This window comes from Stylophora pistillata, chromosome 4 (genome assembly GCF_964205215.1).
Source record: "Stylophora pistillata chromosome 4, jaStyPist1.2, whole genome shotgun sequence".
NCBI lineage: Eukaryota > Metazoa > Cnidaria > Anthozoa > Scleractinia > Pocilloporidae > Stylophora > Stylophora pistillata.
The window spans coordinates 29,064,494-29,085,670 of NC_142522.1; the positions used below are offsets into that span (position 1 = coordinate 29,064,494).

General features: G+C 37.1%; 2 protein-coding genes and 1 long non-coding RNA gene across 5 annotated transcripts; 1 reads left to right on the plus strand and 2 right to left on the minus strand.

Annotated features, from left to right (window-relative positions):
* Window positions 1-5,640: 5,640 nt before the first annotated feature.
* Window positions 5,641-6,392, minus strand: LOC148733234 (uncharacterized). Its single transcript, XR_016000243.1, has 2 exons — window positions 6,289-6,392; window positions 5,641-6,193 (listed from the first exon to the last, which is right to left on the minus strand). It is a non-coding gene; the product is annotated as an uncharacterized LOC148733234 (long non-coding RNA).
* Window positions 6,249-15,353, plus strand: LOC111328851 (influenza virus NS1A-binding protein homolog). 3 transcript variants are annotated; one of them, XM_088757655.1, is made up of 5 exons: window positions 6,249-6,344; window positions 6,446-6,492; window positions 7,509-8,159; window positions 11,698-12,151; window positions 12,811-15,353. In XM_088757655.1, the coding sequence occupies exons 3-5, from the start codon at window positions 7,539-7,541 to the stop codon at window positions 13,653-13,655; spliced, it is 1,920 nt and encodes a 639-aa protein (XP_088613781.1). In that variant the 5' UTR covers window positions 6,249-6,344; window positions 6,446-6,492; window positions 7,509-7,538; the 3' UTR covers window positions 13,656-15,353. The 3 variants fall into 3 exon arrangements, with proteins under 3 accessions (XP_088613781.1, XP_088613780.1, XP_022789120.2); XM_088757654.1 differs by lacking the exon at window positions 6,249-6,344 and having other exon boundaries at window positions 6,353-6,492; XM_022933385.2 differs by lacking the exons at window positions 6,249-6,344; window positions 6,446-6,492 and adding an exon at window positions 6,598-6,837.
* Window positions 15,354-15,606: 253 nt separating this feature from the next.
* LOC111328881 (selenoprotein F) lies at window positions 15,607-21,177 on the minus strand. Its single transcript, XM_088757656.1, has 5 exons — window positions 20,914-21,177; window positions 19,643-19,706; window positions 18,548-18,597; window positions 18,044-18,111; window positions 15,607-16,638 (listed from the first exon to the last, which is right to left on the minus strand). The coding sequence occupies exons 1-5, from the start codon at window positions 21,139-21,141 to the stop codon at window positions 16,578-16,580; spliced, it is 471 nt and encodes a 156-aa protein (XP_088613782.1). The 5' UTR covers window positions 21,142-21,177; the 3' UTR covers window positions 15,607-16,577.

The window sequence follows — 21,177 nt, forward strand, 5'->3', positions numbered from 1 at the left end:
TCCCACGCATAAGATCACTGTGGGGTGGACGTTCTCCCCTGGGTGGGATGGGTGGGTGTTGGTCCTGAAAAGCCCCTATGGGGAGTGGTCAATTAACCTATGTAGGTATGTAAGTATGTGTCTGTCCTCTAATAGATCATAAGTGAGAGCCAATCAAAATTTGCATATCATTCAGCTTGTCATCAAATTTTATCATCACCAACTGCTTGCCACATAATCACTTTTGTTATAGTACAAAAAAGAGAGACTACATTATGTCATATACACTTGATTACAAAAACAATGACACCTCAAAAGCACAAACTCGTAAACAATACATACTATTGGCTTTATTGGCAGTTTTCACACATTTACATCATCAGTGATTTATTTTTCCCCCTATTCATTTACAAGAATTATTTTCTCCAAGAAGGGTGTGGAAAACTAATTGATGTTATCATGTACATGTACAAGGCCATTGGGTCCTATCTTAGATTGTTAGCACTTTTTAGGTGTCAAAGTTTTTGCAGTTGGGTGCTGTATTTTCCAACCTGAGACAAGCTACTGGGCTTCTTTTCTTGTTAACACTGACCCTTGATCAGACAGACTGTTCATGGTCTACGGTTACATGTACACAATAACACATTTTTCTTTTAGATATATCAAAAAAGTTGAAATGGTAAACTGGCCACGGTAACGATCACAAAAGCTGACGTTTCGAGCGTTAGCTCTTCGTCGGAACGAATAGAGGAATAGGCCATTTTACAGTTGTGTACTTAGTTGCCAAACCTTTGATTCAGAGTGAGGCTGAAGGTGACCTTGTCATGATAGAGACCCGTATCTAGTTAGCATGATAACAAAGTGATTTACATTTGAAAGGCAGCAAGGTTTGTATCATAACAAGGTCACCCTCAGCCTCACTCCCATTCAAAGGCTTGGCAACCAAGCACACAACTGTAAAATGGACTATTGTGGGTTGTGTGTGCTTTTAAAGGCAGAAAATGGAGCTACGTTATTGGTGGGAACATGGCAACATGGAAATTTTTTTGGTCAGAAGTTCTTTTCAGACTAATGACCAACCAAGCACTTTTAACTGCGCTCGTGCACGATGCAAAACGTCTCCTTTCATTCACAACACTGATAAAATATCGGGACCTAAACGATCCGTTAAGATCACCGATCACTTCACGTGCACCTCCGCCAATGTAATCTATTGCATAACTTACACTTATTACAAAAAGATATACATCGACGAAACAGGCAGAAGACTAGGTGACCGATTGCGAGAACACCTTCGAGACGTGAAAAGGAATGACAAGGACACATCGAAACCAGTTGCTAGGCATTTTAATTTACTTAATCATTCTAAGCAACATATGGCAATCTGCGGTATTTCCTTACACTTAGGTAGCACGCAAAGCCGTAAAAATCTTGAACAAAAGCTCATCTTTCAAACCGGCAGTCTAAATCCCACAGGGATCATCAAACGCTTTTTAATTCACTAATTTATTCTTGTTTTTCTCGTTGCCATGTTCCCACCAATAACGTAGCTCCGTTTTCTCCCTTTAAAAGCACACACAACCCACAATTCCTCTATTCGCTCCGACGAAGGGCTAACGCTCGAAACGTCAACTTTTGTAATCGTTACGGTGGCCAATTTACCATTTCAACTTCTAAATTATTTCGTTATCCCCACAGACGCAGCCCCAAAGAGTTTCTTTCGAAACTATCAGCCTTTATTCATTTTTCTTTTAGGTTTCTATTTTGAGAAGTTAAAAAAATGGATTATTGTTAGTATGTCCATTTAAGGGCACACTCAAGTTAAGTAATAATGTCCCTTGGTGGGAATTGTTCCCTCCATGAAGGTTTTTAGGAGCTAGCATTTTCCATTGCTAAGATCAAATCTTTTGCCCATGATGGAAAGTCTCTCCCTGAAAAAGAGGTAAATTAAGCTTACAAGTAGATGGCCATCCAGTTGGAAACAGTTTTATAAGCATTAATGGACAGAGTATTACCACTCCTGATGGTGCAATACATCAATCGCAAGGCTAACGCGCGAAACGTCAGCTTCAAAACTCTTTACGAGGGGGGCATTGGAGCCCCTGGGAAACCGCAAAACCGGAGAAAAAACCTCCAAAATCGAAAAACCAACGAAAAAAGGCGGCAAAACCGAAAACCGCACACAAACCTGACAAAATCGCTACACTTTCACCTTTATAGGGGTCAAAAAGGAAAAACCGGAAACCGCATCAGAGTTTTCGTAAAAACCGAATGCAAAAACGTGTAAATCCGCAAACCGCTCTGAACATGAAAACCGAAAAACCGAACCTTTTTGGCCCAAAAACCGAAAAACCGATCCAAAAATCAGTCAAAACCGAAAATCCCAAAGCCCCCCTCCTTTGCGGTGGCAAATTTACATGATTCAATCAGTCGATAAAGCCAAAATTACTTTGTTATACTTTCCAACTGACGCAGCACTACAGTTTCTTTAGAAAATTACCCCCTTCATTCACCCAATTAAGTAGTTAGGACAGAGTTAATAGAGGGTTAACTCTGGTTAGGGGAGCCGTAATAAGCTAGGACTAATCAAAGCCAGTAAGTTTTTCTGTTTCAAGTTGATTTAACCGTAGTAATATCTAGTTCATGATTTAGAACTTGATGCTTAAGTCTTGATCCAGTTAAATGATTAACTGAAATAAAATGGCTAATCATATGTATACTTGGTGGAGGGTGGAATCTGTTTTCTCGCACAATCGAGAAAGATTCACGACTTCATAGCGTTTCGTTGCGGGCAAAAAAGGGGAAAACGAGCCAGAGGAAAAAACTAATCCCAGGTCACAACGAAACGCCGAAATTAAATTTATTTGGTCTTAAACGGACTAGTAGTAGTAGTAGTCTTTATTTCCACAAGATAAAAAATACATATCTTATGTTACAATATTTGAGTAAAAAGTATATATAAAATATCTAAATATATCTAAAATATAAACTCACACAGCTAAATTGTATTTAAAAATTAAGCGATTAATGAAAGAGTTCTTGAATCTATCTGTATTAACTTTCGGATACTGACTTGTTCGATACCTTAAATTGTAAGTCGATACTTTCCTCTCGGGTAATAATCCCCTTAGAGGGGATTATTACCCGAGATTATTATCATTCAACTAAATGTAGATGAATGTCTAACAGTAAAAAATGTTCCAAATTTACCGACAAATTAACAGAAGTTTACATGTTGATCCGGTCCCTGTTAATTTTTTTTCCTGGAAATGACTGAACAACGATTGGTATCCAGCTGTTTGGAGTAGTTCGTCGTTACTCCATTCGTCACATTTGGGGGATTCCCAGTAAACCGAAAAAGCCCCCAAACAGTTCTGTATTACAATGAACACATTGCTGACACATCGAGAAACCATCTTACTCTGGTAACACGACTCGAACGAGGTTTAATGTTGGTCAAATTTGTTAGTTCAGCTTCGATTCTTTGAAAGTGCTGCTTCAAAATGAACGCGAAGAACCTGACAATCGATATCAGAGATAACAGGCGGAGATGACGCTGTATTTCATGATTTTGGCAGTGATAAGTTGGAGAGTCGGGAACGATGTAATGCTTGAACCACAGGGGACCCAAGATCTCTTTAAGAACCACACAAGGAACACAATTTGCATATTGATTTATAAGGATTTGTATGGGATTTTCTACAAGATATCCATAGAGATAGTTAAAAGGGAAAATATTAAATAAAAATGGCTTACCTTATTCCATGCGTGTGTTGCTTGCTCCTGGTGTCGTTATTTTAACGATTTCACTTGATTTAAGCAGGCTTTTTGAATCACTTTTAACTATCTCTATGGATATCTTGTAGAAAATCCCATACAAATACTTATAAATCAATATGCAAATTGTGTTCCTTGTGTGGTTCTCAAAGAGAGCTTGGACCGCCTGTGCTTGAACATGAAGACTCAGAGAACATGACACTCGCGTGGGTCACGCATCGCGCGCGGACATGGGCCTAATTCCACACGAACTCCGCACTACTTTACTGAGTCTGAGTTATGCGGATTGTTTTTCAGATCTCTTAGCGCAAAAAGGATAAAGGTATCTGCAATTTTACAAGTGGGTCAGTTCTAGCTACCATGATAGAACAGAGGACAGTTCCTAGCTAATCACGTCTTTTACGTTCATCAAAATGTCTCCTATTTCCCTTTTTCCTTCGTTATATGGAACGTAACGGTAACTAATGTTAGACTTGGAAAGATCGTAACGTCTGTGATGACAACATAACTACTACTGATGCGCATACCGTATATCGTCAGTTTAGCGCCCGGGGCTAGGAGGTGACCTTCGATAGGAGAGAGGGTGCTTTTCGAAATCGAACGAAAGTGTTTGAAATTGGACGGTGGCGTCCGAAATTGCGTTGAAGCGTCAGGATTTGGACGGAAATTTCGGAAATCGGAGAGAGACCTTTGCGGAATTGAATGGAACGTCCAAAATCGTATACATACGGATATGTAAAGCTCAACTGTGATCACGTTCCCACCATAGTGTTACTATTTTGTCTGCTTTTCTTGACGTAAACTCGAGCCTTTTTTTGTCCTAATTACTGCTTCTAGTGAGTTTCTTAATCTTTGTAGATTTTCTTTATTTATGTCAACATTTTTACTTCAATGCAAAGAAGACTCAAATTTTGTTTTTGTGCGATGCACGTTTATATTTTCTCATTTCAGTGGTAGAGATTTTTTCACTTCTTTGTCCAATTGTTAAGTTTGTTCAAATCTGCAGACAAGAATATTACTTGCTTCCATTGCCCTCGTAAAACACCTTTGACATCATTTAGCACAAAGCCAGATCCCATGGGGTACATGTTACATTTTGTAATGTAGTATTCAAGATCGACAAGGCTGAATGTTCTGCAGTAGCATCCTTTGAGTCAGTTTTTTTTTGCCTGGCCTCCGAGATCGAACGTAAACTCCATTTTAATTTAATTTATTGGATTCGCCGACTGGCAGGGACACCCCAACAGCCGTGCGCCAATTACTGCGGGCCCAGTAAACCCACCCATCCCACCACAGGGGAGGACATCCACCACACAGTAATCTCGTGCGTGGGAAATTAACGTCTCCTACCCCTAACCCTGCAGGAGACGGGGCCTACGGTTTATTCGCCCTTATCCGAGAAGACTAGAATATCTATCCATTTCTTGATATTATGGAAAGGTAGCAAATTCTCCGCAGTTATTTTAAGACCATGAGTATTGGTCCGGCCGGGGCTCGAACCCTCGATCTCCCGCACAACACAATCCGGCGCTCTAACCAATTGAGCCGAATTGTTACCAGTTACTAGTGTGGCATCTAAATGAAAGGAAACGGTAATATTATCGTCCTCTTTCGAGTTTATGCTAAGAGTGCGCTAAGAATCATACGTGAATATCTCTGTTCTTTTCTATTTTGTTTCCTTGTTTTTCTGGTCCCGTAAGCTTTCATGTTCGGTATTTCGCATATGTTAAATTACTTTCAGCGAGTTCATTTGTCATTGGGACTAGTTGTTTAGGTTTGTTCACATATTTTGGACGGTACAAAATCGTGCTCTGTTTCCATTCAGTCATCTTCAGCTACAGTTTAAAAAGTATCACATGATTTGATATATCACTTTAACTGTGATATCGTCTAATCAGTCCTTTATTAGTGCAAGCTAAGAAAAAATTGATTATATCAATGATGAGGTATTATTATAATAAACAATAACAGTTTCATGCCCTTTATATTTAGGATCTCAGTTCAGAAAAAAAGTACGTTTTAGAAGAAATAAAAAGCTCTCTTATGGTGTTTGAACCTTTGACAAAACTTCAGAGCTGGTAGGCCATTGTTTTGGCCACCGCCTTCAGTTTCAGTAGGAGACGTTTTTATTTCGGCTTCCTCAACCATTTTTTGTCATCATCTCCTCTTCGTCAGACTTGAGTTTAAATTACAAAACCTTTTTTTAATCAATAGATGACGTCATTTTTTAATCTAAACTGTTGAATTTCGTTATTTTGATTGCATACCAGATGCAACAGTTTAAATTTTCCCTTAAAGTTCCATCCAGAACGAACGCCACACACAAACAAAACGTTGTCTGATCCGGCAAATTTTATAGTGCTTTAGTTCTCTCCATCAATCCGTACCGAACTTGTTGACTCGTTCAGCCATACTCCAGGGATGTCGTAAGAATATTCTAAAAATAAAACAGGAAGGGTACATGCGTGCTCTCTTGAACATTCTACAGGCCTTTCAACGCATTTTACACAAAACGTGATCGTTTTCACTCACTGTATTCACTCGTTGAGTGTCGTCACTTCATGTCAATACAATTTCGAGAAAATCATGTATAAGATCTCGCTTGCTTTTTTCACTGTCGCTTATCACTGACAATGATCGTGCAAAACTTTGATCTTTTGATATAAAAATGCTTTTTTTTCCTCAACAGAGCCGTTCGGAAAAATTGTTGTTAGCAACCTTGCTTGAGTACGTGAGGTAGGTTATTTTCGTTTCGTTCATGTCAAGAGTTGTGAAATTGACAATTCGCGATAAAACCTATTGTCTCTGTAAACCAATGAAAAGCAGTGACGAGTTACCAGGTTCTTCGGGCTTTGAGGTGGCACCACGTGAAATGCATCGACAAATTTTACACTGTGTAGTACCTTCAGTCTGTGAATGCTCTAGGACGGTAAGTGTGGGTGCTGAGCATTTCTCACATGCAGAGATCTGCGTTTCCAAGAGGTTTTTGCAATTGGAAATCATTTTTCGAACTGCAAGCTGTCTTGTTGAGGAGAAGTGCTTCGCGCAGATATCGACATGAAATTAGCCCAGACGACGAAGGTAGGTTTCCTAAATTTGTCAAGTTCTCTAATTCTGTTTTTTTTTTTTTATTTGATCTTTCTATTCGACTAGTAAGGATAAACTTCCGTATGGCAGAAGCCTCGAAAAACTCTATACTCGAACGAACACGGTTGTCACTTCGATTACTCGTTGGTGATATACAATAACAATTTTTAATGTATTCTTTCAGAAGTACTATATCGTTGCTTTTGTAGTTGTGCTCTGTTCTTTCTGAGACTTATTTAACAAGCGCTGTCGGACACGATCGTTCACATTTGCTTTCCTTTCCCAGTGTAAAACTTAAAGAATAAATGAAAAGGACGTTTGAGTAACCATAATCAGTCTGCTTTTCCGTCGTTTTTCAGTTTCGTTTCCTGTTTGCAAACTACGCGCGCTTTCCCGAAAATTTTAATAAACCTCTATCATATTTTAGGTAAAAGCGTGGGCCTAACTGTATTTGTTTATCGCATGGATTTTACAGAATTAGGGTTCCAATTGTTCCAGACCGGGAACTTTTATCACGAAACGAATTGATTCCATACGTTTTCACGACTATTTTAATGCTCAACTGTACCACAGCTAAATTGCGAAACCCTGTTTGTTTGTTATTAGTAATTGTCCTTTCATTTGCCGAGCGAAAATACGTTAAAAGTCTAATTTTTATTTCAAAGGACACAGATGAAAAGGAGAAGAATCGGAACATGACGGTTGATAGAAAGTTTTCGTTCGAAAACGATAGCCATCTTCGAACAGTCTTCGATGCTCTCAACGAACAACGGAGCAGCACGCGCTTTTGTGATGCAGTGTTGAAGGTTGGCGAACGAGAGATTAGGGGCCATCGATCTATTTTGATTGCAGCAATACCTAAAATCTTCGAAGGACAAGTCAAGAAAGGTGATCCCGAGTTTACAGTCGATTTGGAAGGCTTAGATCCAAATGCTGTGGAAGTTTTGGTGGAATTTGTCTACACAGGCAAGCTCCTTGTCGCTTCAGACGGCGTTCTGAACTTATTCCAAGCCGCCAAAACTCTAGGCATGAAACAAGTCCAGGACTCGTGCGAGAAGTTCATTCTCGAGAAGATTGTTCCACTGGATTGGATTTCTTTGAGATCGTTCGCGGAGAGAAACGACTGCCCGAATCTGAAGACAGCAATCGACGAATTTATAGCTCATAACGTTGAGGACATCTTCCACAAGAAGGACTTTTTCCAGTTACCTCGGCTGCAGATCGAACTTGCAACTACAAATAACAGACAGGAAGAGAATATCGGTGCAGAAAATCTTTGCCAAATGGCCTTAACGTGGGCACAGAAGCAGCTAGAGGTGAGAAATAAATATTGTTGGCATTTCTTTATTTGCTTGTGAACACTTCCTTCACCTGCTGGCATTTGACATCAACGTCCATTCCTTGTTGTGGACGGTTATTGACAAATTGAAATTTACCTAGTAGTTTAATTTGAAAAAAGCGAACATTCAGAACATTTAAAAGCGTTAAAAGTCCCTTTACTTTCACTAGAAAAGCATAACTTACCAGAGTTTTAACGCTTTTTGCTCTTTACGCGCCAATTTTTGTTTCGCGGGAAGATAGATTGAGCGCTAAGTCTTGAAATCCAATACCGTCACTAATTGGTTCGAGAAACGTGCGTGGTCCCTAAATCTCAAAGTGACCTTTTCAAATCTGTTCTTTGTTAAAATTGCCTTTTCCCTGGATTTCTTTAGTACCTTCGTGCCCTAAACGGCAACCGTACTATAAATTTTATTCTATTTCTCCACCGCAAAGTTAGCAGATGTAACTTTTGTAACGGAACTCATCAAGAAAAATATCTTGGGAATTGAATTTTCCTTAACCCCATGAAAATCCTTCTAAGTCAATCTACGATAGCAAATTTTGCTCCAGATAATTTTTTTCTTTTGAAAATTTTCTTTATTCCAAATTTTTTTTGCCAATTTTTGGATATGGGTCTGGCCATATCCAGACACAGGACTCAATTTAAGTTACTATTGATCTTTGTTGGAGAACTAGTTTTTCCAGACTCTGTACTGAATATAAATTACTGACAATCTTTGTTGGGGAATTGATTTACCAGACTCTGGACAGAATTAACTGAAAATCTTTATTGGAGAATTTAGTTTTTCCGGACGCTGGACTGAATGTGAATCAGTGGTGATCTTTGTTGGGGAATTAGTTTTTCCAGACCCTGGACTGAATGCAAATTACTGACGATCTTTCTTAGGGAATTAGTACGCAGGAAAGAAAGGATATGAGCCAAAAAAAAAAATAGAGAATAATGATGAAGAACTTGATAAAGAAAAATAAAATGAAAAACCTCAAAATAGTCAAATATCCTGATTGTTATCCATCTATAGATTGTTATCCAACCAGATTTCTTGTAAGTGTTTTTTTTTTTTAGGATTTTGGTTGGATGTGATATGCTAGGGCCCTTGTAAGAGAAAAACATTATCATAATGATTTACATCTGTCAAAAGTTTTATCTTTCACAATTTGCATATCACCTACCATCATGGCTTCCAGCAGACTTGGTCTGATTTGAAAGAAGCAGCACCTAGATTTTTTCATAGAGTTTGTTAAACCTGCATATGTAACAAAAGTTTGTTTTTGTGGCTTTAGATTGCAAGACATTTCATTTACTTTGAACTCAACAATAATATTATTCAATAACTTACTTAAAAAAGTCTTAAGAGTTATTAGATTATTCATGGAATCTTATTTACTTGATTTAGAATAGCTCTTGTCTAGGAGGCAGTGAAATTTTCTGGTATCAGAGTATGTGTGATTAATTCTCTTACAGCTTTCTTCTAGAAATTAAGTTTTTTGTTGAAGTTATTTTTTGGTGCAGTTGCAAATGACCAACAAAAAAATTTTAGTTCAAACTGACATCTTCTTACACAGCCCTTTTCATTTAACTTGTCAGAGGAAAATGTAAATTTTTTTCTCATGTCAAACAAGTTATTTTTTTGGTGCAGTTTGAAATGACCAACAGAAAAATTATAGTTAAAACTGGCACCCTCTTACTGCCCACTTGTATCAATTGATCAGAGGAAAATGTTAATTTTTTTCTTATGTCAATCATCACTTTTCCACCTGTTGATGGGCCATAAAGAGAGATTAGTGTTAATCCAGGCTATTTTGAGATCAACATTTTTGTTACTCATTGTGCGATTTTTCTCTGTACTAATGATTTTGTCAAATTGCAAAATTGGATCATCATGAAAGACAAAATCATGACTCCTCCTTGCTTTGTGATCTCACAATATTTAATTTTCTTTTAAAGTACTGAAGTCTGCTTTTATTGTTCGTAGTTATTACTCTTTTTACATACATTGTCCACAGAGTAGACAAAGATGAATTTGAAACCGGTTGTGATAATAACTTGGGGTGTTAGACTAGACCTTAAGGTTTATTTTTGTTTCATTTTGGCTGTTTTATTAAGCATTTTGTTTCAGTCTCTGTAAAGTAAATGAATAAAGGTTGATAGTTTCTAAAGAAATTGTTTGGGACTGCTTCGATGGGGGTAACGAAATAATTTGAGTATATCAACAAAGTTGAAATGGTAAATTGGCCACCATTACGATTATAAAAGCTGACGTTTCGAGCGTTAGCCCTTCGTCAGAGTGAATAGGGGAATTGTGGGTCGTGTGTGCCTGTTTCGCCGATGTAAATAGGCAGAAGACTAGGTAAACGATTCTGAGAACACCTTCGCGACGTGGAAAGGAATGACAAGGACACATCTAAACCAGTCACTAAACATTTTAATTTATCTAGCCATTCTAAGCAACACATGGCAATCTGTGGTCTTTCCTTACACTTAGGTAGTACAGAAAGCTGGAAAACTCTTGAACAAAAGCTCATCTTTCAAACGGGCAGTCTAAATCCCACAGGAATCAACGAACGCTTTTCATTGCACTAATTTATTCGTGTTTTTCTCGTTGCCATGTTCCCACCAATCACATAGCTCCTTTTTCTGCCTTTAAAAGCACACAACCCACCATTCCCCTATTCGCTCCGACGAAGGGCTAACGCTTGAAACGTCAGCTTTTATAATCGTAACGGTGCCCAATTTACCATTTCAACTTTGTTGATATATTGAAATTATTCTGTAAAGTAAACATTTTTGTTTTGGTTGTTAAATGCTATTTTGTTATAATAGTTGGGATATTTTACCATTTGGTGTCTAACAGGGTACATTGTCAACCCTTTAAACCCTTAACATCTAATTTCTCCTTGTATTATTGTCCTTGAGTCACACAGTAAGGTCATGAGATTTGAGGAAATGATCACTAAGTAAAGGAGCTTTTGATTGTTAAACAAATTCTCCTTGTCCAGGGCTTGACACTAACTTTTCAACTTACTAGCCAAGTTGTGGTGTCCTGTGGACATCCAGGGCTATAAACAGTGGTCAGGTGACCGAGAGAGTGTGCGTGTATGTGAAAAAGAGCAGGAGTTCGAAGGGTGACGGTGTGTTGTTCGAGTTATTGACCTTAGTGGCTTCTAGGAATATTACACAAGTGGCTACTGACATCTTGGATGCTTTAAGATGTTACGACAATTTCAGTCTGTTTACTAGCCAAACTGGCAAGTGGAAATTGAAAACCACTAGCTAAAACTGAATTTCTACTAGTCTGTGGCTAGTGGGCTACCGTTAGTGTCGAGCCTTGCTTGTCTGTATAGAGAGCAATAAGGAGAATATGCTTACTGATGTTAGGGAGCGAAGGGTTAACCCTCTTCCCCCCCCCCCCAAACTGATTGGCATGTGATAACACACTAACCTACACCTGATTTGCTTGCTAAAACAATAAAATCATTCATTGATTAATTGCCATTATTGTTTCTATTTGGCAGCAAGGAAATTTCAGCTTGAGAGAACTACTGGAGAAAACCCACATAATGTTCCTAACTGCTAATGATGAATTGAAAGAGTGCACCATGGAAGATCTTGATTCTGAAGATGAAAAATCCAAGCTCATTATCACAGAAGCTCAGCGTGAATACATCCGGTACACCTCAGTTGAACAGCTTGCTAAAGCTGAGGCAAGCACCAGTGAAGACGAAGAGGAATTAACTGTTTTGATAGAAAACAACAAGAGAAATAGAATTGCCCATATAATTCAGGATTTCAAGGTGATTGGTGCTGTTCAAACCAGTGACAGTGGCTGTGTGGGTGTTGCTCGGGTGGGAGAGATGCTGGTAGCCTTATCCATTCATAGTCAAGCTCCAACATGTGCCAACATGTCAGACTCTGGTGACTCCTCTTCCTCCGGAGAAGAATGGGTGCTCATAGCCCCAATGAGTAGAGGTGTGTAACAACGTAAATTCTCTTGTCCAATTAACAAGGATATATTGAGTAGTTGAAGGGAGAATTAATCATTTGATCAAGGTAATGATGGTGAATGATTAAGAATTTGAACTAAGAGCACAGAAATTTGCTCCATTCATTTCCAAACATTTCTTTTTGTGTGTGTGTTTTGTTTTTTTTGTATTTTTGTTTTTTTTTTTAACAAAACTCAGGTATTTTCTGCTTTTTAATCAGTGACCACACGAAATAATTGTGACTGGCTTTCATGAACAGTAACATAATCTGTTGTAAGATCTGTTTAGGACTCATGAAACTCTTTTTAAATTTTTGAATTTACAGGAATAAAGCTTTCAGATTGGCTCAGCTACCAGTAGTACTTAAAATGAAAGACAAATATACACTATGGCCCTGTTGAGGAAAATCTAGTTACAAACAACAAAACTTATTTGATATCAGGAACAATTCAAAACCAGGATCTAAGTGTTGGTTTGTACCCTCTTAAATTATTTAATGAAATATGTAAAGTAGATGAAGATAAAACAGAGAAGTTAGTTTTTGAGAAGCTGTTATGCTGCATTGGTAGCTAATTGGAATGAAAAGAAAATGGAAAGAAGATCAATGACAGGTGTGTAAATGTTTTCTTTTTTTGTGTGTATCAGGTCGCTGTAGTGTGGGTGCAGTGGAACTTAATGGAAAGCTGTATGCCATTGGTGGTTATGATAGGGGCGACTGTCTAAACACTGTGGAACAGTATGATTGTGAGACAAATGAGTGGATGCCTGTCACCAGCATGAACTTACATAGGGGACGGCTGGAGTCAGCAGTGGTGAACGGAAAGATATTTGCTATTGGAGGCTCTAATGGACACACTGAACTCAACACCATGGAAACTTATGATGAAACCTCCAACATTTGGAGCTTTGGACCACCCATGATACAAAGCCGATGTAGTTTTGGAACAGGAGTCATTGATGGACGCATTTATGCAGCTGGGGGCTACCAGGGTCCCAGAAACCTGAAAAGTGTTGAAGTTTATTGTCCAGAGAAAGGAGAGTGGACAAGAGTGGCCCCAATGAACACGGAGAGAAACAACCTCTGTGTGGAAGCCTTGAATGGGAAGCTGTATGCAATTGGGGGGTATAATGGATGGAGTTGTTTCAATTCTGTGGAGTGCTATGACCCTGAAGAGAATCGTTGGTATTTGGTTCCACCCATGAAGACTGCCCGTCGAGGGGCTGGTGCAGCAGCACTTCATGGTAAATTGTATGTGATTGGTGGGTCTGATGGCACCAATTTCCTCAACAGTGTCGAGTGCTATGACTCCTCCACAAATGAGTGGAAAACAGTAGCTAGTTTGAACATTCCCCGCCATAATGTTGGAACTGTGGTCATTAAAGACCACATCTACACAGTTGGTGGTTTTGGTGGCACTTCATTCCTGAAGAGCATTGAATGCTATGATGTGAAAAATGACAAATGGAACTGTTTTATTAATTCTGATTGAGAGACCACTTCACTCAGAAACTGTGGCAACTATGTTAATTTGGTTACATTTACATTACAAGGCTAAAGAATTGAACTTCAATTTTACCTCTGAAAGGATATTGATTTAGTTTGTCACAGTATTTGTATTTGAGCTTCTTGGATATATTTTGGATAGATATTAGTTTGATATTACTTCATTGATTTATTAGAAGTGGATTTTATAAGATTTTGTAGTTTAGAGATGATCAACCGAGTTAGGTAGATGACTTCCACAAAAGTACAAACCATGAGCGATGCACATATGTACTCTCCAATTAACAGCGCTACTTTTTTAGACCTTTTTTATCATCATGCCTCTAGTACACCCTCATAGGCAATTTGGTGAATGCTCCTGACAATAATTTTTGTTTGATGTGGGTGAAGTGACTTGTTTTCAGACACTTTAGAATTGGCTCAGTAACTGAACTTAACAGAGATTTTACATTTAGCCCAGAAAATATTGTAGAAATGTGAAAACTGGGCTGACTTGTTCAAACCTGTGTTAAGATAAGTCAGGGATGCTTTTAAGAGAACAGAGGAAGTTATCAGAAAGAGGCTAAGGAATAAAGAAACCCAGATTTGAACTTAACCCTGGGTTAGCACTAATTAGCTTTTGAACAATGGGCCTGGGACTTTATATTCAAATGTGAATTGAAGACAAACAAGCTCAGCATAACTTTAAATGTGAGCTTTAGTTCTTGATTTGTACCTTTTGTGGTAAGATCCTTGGAGCGGTGTAGAATGTCACAGGAGATTCCCATTATTAAACCTCGGCGATTTCCGGTTACCAAAATGGAGGTTTTGTTCAAAAACAGCCTCTAGAGTTTAGTAATTAATAAAGGAATATAATTATAATTTATTTGTCAGGGAACCTTCCAACAAAAATTCGTGATTTCATTGTTAGTTACATTTAAGGTTTTTAGTTATTTGACGGTAGTTTTCCATTAGTTGCCCTCTTAAAATTTTCTCACCAATCAAAGATAATTTATTGCAGTATGAGTGCTTCTGATTTTTCAAGTTGTGAGTCTTTCTGATTTTTCAAGTTGTGTGTTTTAAAATGAGAGATAATAAGAGAAAGAGTTATTTAGAATTATGAACATGGCTTTTAGTTGACAAATTTTGAAATGCACATTTTAAATTTAATTTTCATGTGCAATGTCTTGTTTATTTCTGTGCTTAACTCTTAAATCGCATGAATGATCAAGACAGAATTTCTCCAAAGTAACATCATAAAAATTGTATGGCAGAAAGTAAGGAGAATTACTGATAAAATCTTGTGAGTGAAAGGGTTATAAAAAAAATAAGCTTTTAAGGGAGCAGTTGAATTTTGCAAGTTTCAAGAAGCAATTAGTTGTGTGGTTTGTTTAGCTTGCTTTAGCTCAATCATGCTATCTTGAAGGTGGATGGAGAAATAAGCCCCCTAGTTTACTACATTTAATATTTATTGACTCATTGCCCGAGAGGCTGTGAGTATTGAGGACAACGTGTTGAAGAGCTGGAGTGATTGCTGAAAAAATTCTATTTGAAGACTTGTTAAGGAAATGTGAGACTATTTAAATAAGAGTGGAAAAAACCCTTGCACAGTTGCCAGAACGTTTTTTAACGTATTAACATGTAAGGACTTGTTTAAGATACTAGTCTGTTTTATGCGAGTGTGAATAAATCTTTTTTTTATTTACTTGTTTATGTCCAATAGTGAAATCACTACTGACTAAATGTGAGTATAATACTAAGAGTGAAATGCATCATAATTTCTTTTACTATTTAATACTACCATCCTCTTGGGTGTACTTGAAAAATGTCATCATTCATAAATAAGTTTGGCAAAAAAGTTTTACAGATGTGCTGTTTGGAGCTGCAAGTTTTGTCATAGCTTTAGATGGGAGGAATTTTGATATTTACCAATCCCTAAACAGTCTGCAAAACTGGAGTCATCAAGAAACAGTGTTTTTATTAGAACATAGCATTTAAAAGAAGAGTCAGCAAGTGAGTTGCCCGAACAAGATATCTAACAGACTATTGAGGAAAGATGCATGCAACATTAAAATCCTTCTGTTCAAATCCTCCAACCTTACAAACTTGTACCTAGTTTACTGTAAAGTCATCATGAAAACAGAGGATAAATTCACTGTCACTATTTCAGTAAAAGATGTAATTATGTGAAAATTTGTTGTGTTACCTTTCACCACATTCCCACTTTTCTATGTTGTAAGGGGAATGTGGATTTTAGCATGCCAGTGGTTGCTTACCAGTCATCTTTCTTGCACAAGTTCATCTTTTAAGATTACAGTGCCTTTCAAGAACATGTAAACTCTGAGACTAAGGACTACACTCATCTTGCAGTTTCCTTTGAAATTCATACTGTCATCTATCAATACTGTAACAGTCATTGAAAGACAAAATAACTAAATGGATCTAAATTCTTTCACCACTTTTTTAGCCTTTTTAAATATTGTATCTGTTTGCTGCAAAGTCCACAATTTAATTGAAGGTTGTTTTAAAAAAAATTGTTACTGATGTAGCCCCAAGCTTAAAAGTTTGCATGCTATTGAAAAGCACAGAAACCATTTTAACAACAATTTAAAGCAAGGCTAATCAACATTTCGGGAACCACTTTCCTTAATACTTTTATTCCCTAATGTAAAGATTTCCATGCCACTTCAATGCCATGTATTTAGACACCAGCTGCTGCTGTTTGCACACTTCTGAAACAATACACATTTCCTGGTTTTATTGTTTTCTCTACTTTTTTTTTTTTAAATCCAACAACTTTAGACAAGTACAGAAGTCCTTGGCACAAAATGTCCTCCAACTTCACACACCATCATGGTTTTACATGAAGTTTTCATTATAATGTGCAAAGTTTCTTCTAATTATATATTTTGATAATAACTAAATAATTTTATTTTGCAAGTCTCTCATTCAGAAATTCTTCCACACTGTCAGTGTTCCACTTTTCAATGCTGAAAAAAGGAATCAAGACAACTTTTAGTCTGACTAAATTTGAATCATCAAAATGACATGGTTATCTATTGTTCAAAGCTAGGTAATTTTTTTTTTCACAAAGCTAGAAAGTTGCACCTTTCATCTCTAAAAAATGCAAGAGATATTGGAATCTGAAGTCTGTCGTGTAAGTAAAATAAAATCAGTGAAAAAAAAAATTGAAATTAGTGCTCTTGGAGTGACAATAATGTGCTGTAGGAGCTCCATGAGTGAGATGCTCGAAAAGTAGGAGCTATGGACCAAGCCCAAGAGTTTGACCTTGCACAGCTGAGTGGTTTACAAGCATCAGAATTTAATCTCAATTGCGCATAACCAATAAGATTTGTTATCATAATTATCAGGCAATCGGATAATTAGGAAGGGCAGGCCGCTCAAGGCCTTGAGTGTGCTTGTGGTGAAATTAAATATATGCGCACATTCAAGATTTTGTGAAACAAAACACCTATGTTGACACATATGGGTGGTGCTTGTTGACAAATTTCCTGCCGATCAATCATATTTTTGTGTTGTGCCTGCAATAGAATTCAAACTTTTGGGCTTTGTCCATAGTCCTTATTTTTTTTAGCACCTCACTCACAAATCTCCTACAGCACATTAATGTCACTAGGGGCCTTAAGCAACCACAACGGCAACAGCAACGAGGACATGGAAAAACAAGAGATCTAATTGGCAGAACAATAGCTCAGCATGTGTGTTTTGAAACTTTGTACATTACTTAACCGTCCTATGCAAAACAACAACATGAAATCGCCAAAATTTGTGTTGTCTGCGAACCGAAACCGCGACGGCTAATTAATTTAATTTCCATTTGGAACTCAACGCTACTTCTATACGTCATGCTGAAGTTGAGCTGTGGTGCCGTATGAGACAGTAAGCTCATGCAGCCATTTTTGAAATTCTGACTAAGAGTAGAAATTCATTTTTTAATCAAAGTCTTCCTTGGCTTTGCCATCCTGACTGCTTAAGGTCCCTACTCCAATCTGAGATCCCTGCAGCCCGCTACCATCAATTTTTTTTATTGATTGTTTTTTTTTTACAGGCACAACAGACTTCTCCAAAAAGGGGGGGGGGGGGTGCTTGTAGTCTAGTTGGTTCCAAAAATTTGGTGTTGATTCAAATATGAATCCCTAAATCAATACTTCCCTATATGCTCAATACTGTATTGATATTGTGAGAAGAAATGATGTCTTGATCACCACTGGAGATGAAAGGGTTAGGACCTTTGTATGAAATATACTTAGTGACTTTTCTATAATGCTTAAGTAAGTCTACAACCTACTTCAGTCAACAGCCCTATTCTATCGATGGTTGAAAGTAAAATTACTGTAGCTAATTTCGAATTGATCACACGGATCATTTACACACCTTAGAACTTCTTTCACCTCATTACTCTCATCATGAAGTTTTAGAATGGGATCGGCCCCTCGCACAAACTAAAAGGCACAGGTGAAAAAATTTGATATCAAAACCATAGAAATTTCTCTAGACTAGTGAATTAATTTTAATAAAGATAAGACAATATGTTCACATGTACATTAAGTCAACTATTAAGCTCCCAAGATCTGATTTCCTTGTAAACTAGTTATGAGAATTTGGTTTTCGATCAAGAAAGACAATTTTTACTTGACAAGGTTAGGTATTCTCATTACTTGTTCACTGGATAATGTATAAATATTAGAGGGAGAAATTGGATGTTAATCACTTCTGGAAGTTAGAATATTTTAAAAAGAGCTACAGAATTGGACACTTGCCTTGAATATAAATGAACATTAATGGATACTGTAACAGTTTATTCTCTCTTTATAACCTAACATATACTTTCTACGTTTGCTTTCTACACAATTACTGGTAAAGAGCTATTCAACTCACGTTTATCCTAAGATTAGGGAACTTTGCAGGCCTGTCACTACGGACAAAGGCTGTAAAAAAAGAAGTATTCAATAATGATACTAAGACACAAGTTTAAAATAATGTAAAAGAAATATTAATGCTGGTAAGTGATTTCCCCTTGAAGAGAAGAAATGTTTATCACTTTTTTGCTGATAGCTAGTTCATAGTTGACATTAAGTACTAAAAAATGAAATAAAAACAGGACATAGAAGAATAAAAAAAGACAAATACAGATTTAAAAAATCAAAAACTTATTTCTTTTTCAGATTCTTTGGGATTACCAAATGAGTGTATTATTTTGATAAAAATCAGTTGACATCAATAACTTGTTTTCCTTTTAAAGAATGGTTGAACCTTGGTAACTCAAATTGCCAGGGCGAATGAAATTTACTTCGAGTTATCAGCCAAGGTTTTGAGTTATAGGGGTTTTGAACAAAAAGACTAGAAACACTTGATTAAAGAGATGCTTTTACATGCTTTATTGTGGGATTTCTAGTGATATAAGAGCATAAAAACAACAAAACAAAACAAAAGCATGAAATTTAAAGTAGCTGCTCTTCAGAATGTTTAGAGCTAAATCTCATTACACCATCTGTTAAAAAATCTATTCAAACTACAGATCAATTCCAGATTACATGCCATTATTTCTTTTCACCAGGAAAAACTGTCAAAACTGTTTGTTTACTGACATACAAACATGTGATATTTACCAAGGTCAATTTGTCAATAAAATAAAAATAAGATTAAATGTAGTCTTCCAGTGCAAAATGTTGACTCATTAGTCCACAAAAGCGAAAATCAACTTTGAGCTATCAAGGGTAAAATTACAAAGAAAAGTACCTGAAAGGAAGTAAAAATCGCTTTGAGCTGGTAGGCTTTTGAGTTATCAGGGTTTCAAGTTATAGTGGTTAAGATTACAGTAAATATATGTGGTAAATCCAAGGGAAATCAGTTTTGCTTTGATGTAGTGGGCAATTCGAGTTACTGAAGGTTCGAGTTATCAGGGTTTAAAGAGTTTTAAAGTACACAAAGTTATAGTATTCCATTCAATATCAAATATTAAGTTTTACTCGCCCTGTATCTGAGGGAACCTCCCCAGTTTTCAGTTGCACACTTCAAGGGTACCAAAAGCATATCTCTATAAATAATAACACAAACAGTTAAATTCTGTATCATCAATGACTTGTCTTTTACCAACTTGAAAGCAGTTTATTTCATTTAAAATAAGAGGGTGTTCAGTTAGCTACCATATTAATCCAACACGTCACAATCAAAGCAATGCTTAAAAATGTGAAACACGATTAAGACTGTGCAGTAAATAACAGATGGAGATAAGGTAAGCAATATTTTCACACTTCATTACTATTTTGGACTTGTAGATGGACAATCACCAAAATTCCTAAATACTCTTATATTGTGGATAAAGGGGAGTAAGTTTCTAAAGAAGCTGTGGTAGTGCTTAGTGGGGAGGGGGGGTGTATGACAAGATAGCTTGGTTTGAGCAATTGAGTTAATGATTAACAAGTATTCAATGAAGTGGTGGTGGCTAGTGGAGGATGTTTAACAAGCTGCAAGCAATGAGGTAAAAATCTCCCGCTAGGCACCGACACTTTGGTGAGTAGTTGTTTTAGTATTATACTTAAAAAGGGATGTAAATTCAATATATCATAAAAAGATGATTTTAGCAAATTTATTCCTGCAATGATTATAATACATATATTTTTGGGGGGGTGGGGGGGGGGGGAGAGAATCCTGTGCTAGCTGCTCAGAGATGAATAACAAAAGGATATGCCGAGTTTGAGTAACCAATCAACACACCTTCAACACAATCCATTGTTTAAGTACAGGCTTATGTAAATTGTTCAGCAGAAAGAGTTTCGTTTGGCTGATGTTTTCAGCTTTAGAAACACTACAAACAATTGCCAATTTACATTATCAATCTAGTTGATAAAACCAAATCATCTCACATGTGAGTTACCTCAGGAAAATTCACTTTCACCTGTTACTTGGGGTACCTGTGTGATCACGCTTGGATGTTGCTGAGGACACCTGACTAGGGTAGTCTGTGTTAAAATCACTTGAGAAAATGATACACAGAGCAGTAGTCAACGAGGGTTCTTCGATTTACTGATTTTCTGCACTGTTATTGTCGCCACAGCTTAACACCGATAAAAATCGATTACTGCCTATGATTATTAATCGATCTTCATCGACTTTCGATTGTTTCGATTGAGACCAGTGGACCCAGCAACCATTTGACAATTCTTAAGAGGAAATTTCACCTAGGATAAACACATTTTCGAAGAGGCTTTCAGTCAGTGAAAAAAAGTTTATCTAACACAAACCTTTGTGGCTTCTTCCTGACCATCAGCTTGACAACATTTTCGGCAATTCTGTTCTAGCGAAAGTTCAGACGTGAGATTAAAAGGTTTTAACTCGTCACACGAACTACAGATGAGATTCACTGAAAATCCTAAGTCTCTGCATTCTTCCGGTGTTAATTCTGAGAGAGTAAACTGAAAAAGGGTCAAGAAAATGGACAGAAAAGGCGAAATATAAGTCTTCCAATCCATTTCTGACAACTCACTAAAGCGCCTGAAAGTTATACT